General features: G+C 42.8%; 1 protein-coding gene across 1 annotated transcript; it reads left to right on the forward strand.

Moving 5' to 3' along the window:
• The first annotated feature begins 996 nt into the window (after positions 1-996).
• LOC133887370 (serine carboxypeptidase-like 42) lies at positions 997-4,895 on the forward strand. The gene is made up of 10 exons (XM_062327303.1): positions 997-1,381; positions 2,453-2,560; positions 2,643-2,735; positions 2,820-2,912; positions 3,003-3,088; positions 3,178-3,456; positions 3,540-3,673; positions 3,968-4,060; positions 4,147-4,264; positions 4,386-4,895. The coding sequence occupies exons 1-10, from the start codon at positions 1,132-1,134 to the stop codon at positions 4,548-4,550; spliced, it is 1,419 nt and encodes a 472-aa protein (XP_062183287.1). The 5' UTR covers positions 997-1,131; the 3' UTR covers positions 4,551-4,895.
• Positions 4,896-5,591: the final 696 nt, after the last annotated feature.

A 5,591-nucleotide genomic window follows, 5' to 3' on the forward strand; every position in this document is an offset into this window, starting at 1 on the left:
CTAGCGACTATGTTGTGTGTTGCGGCTCTGTGGGCCAGGGCTTCGCCCCCCGATCATCTCTTCCTGACAGATGCTCTGTGCTCTAGTGCTGCTGGTTCTTCTATTGTGCCTTTGGCTTCAAGGGCTGTGCAATGGTAGGGGAACTAAGGGCAAAAGCCGTGATAGGCTCTATGCCTTTGTCGATGACGGTGGCGCCTGCGGGCATCATAACCTCTCTAGAGGCGCCGCAAACAAGTTTCCCCCTAGGATCTCTCCGGGTGAAAACCCTGTTCGACTTCCCTGACAAGCGAAGACGGTTCCTTCATCGCTACCTTCCTGAAGGCGTTATTTCGGAGAATCCCTTTATTATTTGCTACATTTGGCGGCACTCCTGCATGACACACCATCCTCCTCCTTTGTTGTTCCGACCTTCTCCTGGTCAATGGACTCCCTCTCACCTTTCGGCGCTTCACGGCTATAGCTATGTTCCGACATCCAAGGACATATCTTTATGCTTGCGGTTGGCGTGGAGCCGCCGACCGAGCCAGGTAATCAGGTGTGGGAGCAGAGCTCTACCTGTTGAGTTGTCGTGATATCCTGGTCGAGGTGCTAGCTGGGTATAGTTACTTGTAGTGTAGCGTTGTTAGGTGTGGTGTCAGGTTATTGCTGCTTTATATACCTTCGTCATCTGGTTGTCACGTGGGGTTCGGGGTTTCTTTCTTTCTTCTTTATCTTGCACGTGAGTTGAGCTCCGCAGGTTGTATTGCACTACTTGTTATGGTCTTCAGATCTGATTTCCCTCGTAAACTGGATCATTCTTTCTTCTTAATACAATGACGCGCAGCTCTCCTACGTATTCGATAAATATCAAATAATTTCTCACACTTTCCCTATCTGTTACCTGAGAAATTGAAAAATAAGCCACGGGAAAAACAAAACAAAACAGAAAAATCGAATCCAAACCTAAACTAAACCCTTAACAACCCACGAGCTAATTCATCCGCAAAGTTTTCTTCTGGCGAAGGAGAAAAAAAAGCAACGCGCCCCCGTTATAAAGGCCCCCAAACAGCCACACTGTTTCTTCCTCCCTCTGCTCCGCTCAAGAAAAATCCTCTCCCGCTGGCCGCGCCCAATTCCCGGGTTCTTGCAGCAATGGCGGCTTCTTGGAGGGCTGTGGCGCTGGCAATGGCGACCGTCGGCTGGGTTCTTGGCGTTGGCTGTGTGTGGGGGTTTCCGGTGGAGGATTTGGTGACGAGGCTGCCGGGGCAGCCGCTGGTGGGGTTCAGGCAGTTCGCCGGGTACGTGGACGTGGACGTTAAGGCAGGGAGAAGCCTCTTCTACTACTTCACCGAGGCACAGGAGGACGCCGCCACCAAGCCGCTCACGCTCTGGCTCAATGGAGGTTGGTTGGCACTTCTCTCTCGCGCGTGTTCTTGATGTGTGAATTCAGCGTAAATTTTGGCGGAAGTTGTGCTCTTATTTTTTTTTCTTTTGCCCGAAGTGATGATTTGATGGAAAAATTGCGGCCTTTTTTCTCTGCTAATATTTTATCTGCCGTCCACCTAAATGTTTGCATCTGAATTTCCCGGATGGTGCTACCGTGCTAATACTGAAATTTAGAGGCGACTGGGTTGTCTCTTCTTTAATTTCTTCGATAGACTTGATGCCGCAGGGATTTAAATCCCTTTCTCATGTTGCCTTGAATTTTGATGAATTTTTGTTTTTACATATCCGTTTGACAGTTCATCTTTGTTAGTTTGTTGCCGTAATCTCATCTTATTTGTCGTGTAGTTTTGTTTGATATTTCTGGTAGAAATATTCTGATTTTCTAACACTTGGAACTGGAATTGGAATAGGCAGTTGTACTGTTCCATTAATAATCTCAACACAAATTTTTGGCGTACACCGCCAGGAAGTGAAGTTATTCAACCATTTTTCGAACACACAGTTACCATATTTTTTTATTCTCTATTCAAAATATCATTCCTTGTTCATGTGGGATTATGATGACAGGTAGTGTTTCCTGGACTGGAAACAAAGAAGTACCTCCTACTCGTCATCTTCTCCACATCTGCCAAGAAAAAAGAGAGAAGAAATTAACATTATTTAACTTGCATCTTGATACCCTTTTCACTAAATACTAGGGTATCTTTGTCCTTTGAGGTCACCATGTGACCTTGCCCATTAGAGCCTTACTCCATTGGGTTCTGTGTGTATGGTGGTCCTTGTGGATGTCAAAAGAAGTGAGACATCATTTGAGCTCCATGCAGAAAAGATACACTGAAATAAAACTTCAGGCAACATTTAATTTCATTTCCATGCACATAAGCTAAAGTAAATATAGCTTCGTTCATGGAACAGTACCTTGATTACAATAATGAGTCTATGAAGAACTTAATACTCCATTAGGATATGTGCTAAGGCTTGCTGCAAATATTCACCTGCTTATAGTCATAGCCCATCTGATTGTTAGGTCCCGGCTGTTCTTCAGTTGGAGGTGGCGCTTTCACGGAGCTAGGTCCATTTTATCCGAGAGGGGATGGCAGAGGCCTCAGATTGAACAAGAAGTCATGGAACAAAGGTTGAGATCTTGGCCATCACATTTCCAACACATATACTTTAGTAAAAAGTAAACTGTAGGTCCTTTGTTTTTAATTTTGCAGTGTCCAACCTTCTGTTTGTCGAATCACCGGCTGGAGTTGGATGGTCCTACTCAAACACTTCATCAGACTACAAAACTGGAGATCAGCGGACTGGTTAGTTGCTGGATATTAAGTACATAGCAAGAAACAATTAGCCTGAAACTGTTGATCTGACTGCATGTCTGTTCAACTATGCAGCTGATGACATGTACAAATTTTTGCTGGGATGGTACAAGAAGTTTCCTGAGTACAGATCAATAGGCCTATTTCTTACTGGAGAGAGCTATGCAGGTAGTAAAGTCTTTCAAGCGCAATTTCTCTTTCACATGACTAAGAATAATTTGTTTGTATGGTGAATGATATTGATAAATAACAATGCAGGGCATTACATACCACAACTTACTGATGTACTTCTCACCCATAACGAGAAATCGAAGGGCTTCAAGTTCAACATCAAGGGAGTTGCTGTAAGTACTCAAGAATATCTTGGTCAATGTCTTCTTGATCTAAACTTTATTCTTCTTACTAACTTTAACTCCGAAATTACCTTGAATAGATCGGGAATCCACTTCTCAAACTTGATAGGGATGTCCCTGCAACCTACGAGTACTTCTGGTCTCATGGCATGATCTCTGATGAAATATTTCTAGAGATCAGCCACAGTTGTGATTTCGAGGATTACACCTTCAATAACCCCCACAATGAGAGCAAGTCATGCAACGACGCCATTGTGGAAGCAAATAGTATAGTTGGGGACTATGTCAACAACTACGATGTTATTCTCGATGTCTGCTACCCGTCAATTGTGATGCAGGAGCTACGGTTGCGAAAATATGTATGCTTGCTCATAGTACATAATGTTCTATTTGGAACATTTGATTCCTTCTATGTGATTGTTCATTTTTTTATTTAATGTAGGCAACAAAAATCAGTGTGGGAGTGGATGTTTGCATGACCTACGAAAGGTTTTTCTATTTCAATCTTCCAGAAGTGCAGCATGCTCTGCATGCTAATAGGACACATTTGCCGTACCGCTGGAGCATGTGCAGTGAGTAAGTGCTTCTATTGCTACTTCTGCCAATTACATTTATATGTGTCCTTCACACTTCAGGTGACGCTGTAAGAACTTCTGTTCAATTAAATAGGCCCTTCCAGTAAAGATTCAAAAATTCCAATGAAATTGTTGATGTATAAAAATTCCATTATAAATAGTGTTGTAAGGCGTAGAGTTGCCAAATACTGTAAGAAATCTAACTCAGAAGGCAAACAACAATAGTAAATGATCAGGTTGGTCATCTTTCCAACTCAAACTCACAAGGATCACTTACTTCATGTTCATGTGCCAGTGTGCTGAACTACAGCGATACGGATGGCAACATCAACATCTTGCCTATACTTCAAAGAATTGTGGAGCACAAAATACCACTTTGGGTATTCAGGTGATGTAAATTTTCTTCTTTTACTTCAGATAAGTTTGTTTCGATTCACGCTGAATATCTTGTGACAAGGTCACTTGACACTACAGCGGTGATCAAGACTCTGTTGTGCCCCTCCTGGGCAGCCGAACCCTTGTGCGAGAGCTAGCTCACACCATGGGGCTGCACGTCACAGTCCCATACAGTACTTGGTTCCGCAAAGGCCAGGTACACTTTTGTTCTATCACTACAAGTTGCATCACAATTGAACAAATTAGCTGATTTTGCAGAAATATGATTTTTGAAGTAGATATAAATTTATTGACCATTGAAACACTTTGAATTCAAGGTTGGAGGCTGGGTGACACAGTATGGCAACTTTCTGACCTTTGCAACAGTGCGGGGCGCATCTCACATGGTGCCATTTGCGCAGCCAGACCGGGCTCTTGGGCTATTTCGATCAATTGTACTTGGGCAGAGACTCCCAAACACAACCAATCCATCCATTGACTAAGTATGCCTACAAAAGAAGCTGAAGATAGACACAAGTAGCTTAGGTTTTCTCAAGTCTTGCTACAGTAAATAAGTTCATAAGGATGTGTTGGATGATCAATACGTTCTTTATTCTTTAGAAAGAGCAGAAAATAATACTTCTGAGTGTTATGTTTATGTCTTTACACAGATCATCAAATTGTGTTCCTGGAAGTCTGGAACACAGTAATTGTGTAAGCAACTACGTCACTGTAGTTAGTGCGGTACTGTGCAATTTAGCACTGCAACTACGTCAAAATAGTTCAGGAGTTACTTTTGTAAGCTCAACAGCATTTCTCTAGTCCAAACGATGGCTAAGGGTCATTCATCGAAAATGTTGTCGGTTCAAGTGGTATCATGCTTCTTGTACTTGGGGCTAGTGTTTTGCTGCTAATGGTAATACCTGATGGTATGCCGTGAATATTGAAATAAAAAATTTCAACGAATGTAACACCTTGAATATTGACCCATAAGCTCTAATGCTCTATTATCAGGAAAAGGTACAAACTTCTGTACTAATGTTACCTTCTCAATGCTGTTTGTTGAGATCAACCATCGGCAGTGCCTGTCGGCAGAGACAATTCCTTCCCTTAATCAGAGTTCTTTTCTGAACAAATTCTACTCGATCAGTCTGCAACACCACATGGTCCAGAAAGTAAATCCGCATCAGGAGCAAAATAATCAGAGGCTTATCTGCATTGGACGGCACAAAGAATGCAATGAAATGGTAGGTTAATACCTGGATAGAGCACACAGCATGGAAGCTGCGCCAGATGGAAGCTGGATGTCTCTTTGCTCCCCAAATGCCAAAAGCTGACAGTAACAACAGAAAAAAAAAATCTTTGCTGTTCTTGGGCAGTACTAAATTGTTGTCATGAAGTGAGTTCAGGGTAAAGCCAATGGTGGACGGTGTCAACAAGGTCCCCGCTTTAGGAATTTGCAGTTGATAAAGCTTGGCACCTTTTGCATCCTCAACCTCAGTTTTTTTTCTTTTTTCTTTTTACACCGGACTCCCTTTTATCCG

Source organism: Phragmites australis, chromosome 12, assembly GCF_958298935.1.
Source record: "Phragmites australis chromosome 12, lpPhrAust1.1, whole genome shotgun sequence".
Taxonomy (NCBI): domain Eukaryota; kingdom Viridiplantae; phylum Streptophyta; class Magnoliopsida; order Poales; family Poaceae; genus Phragmites; species Phragmites australis.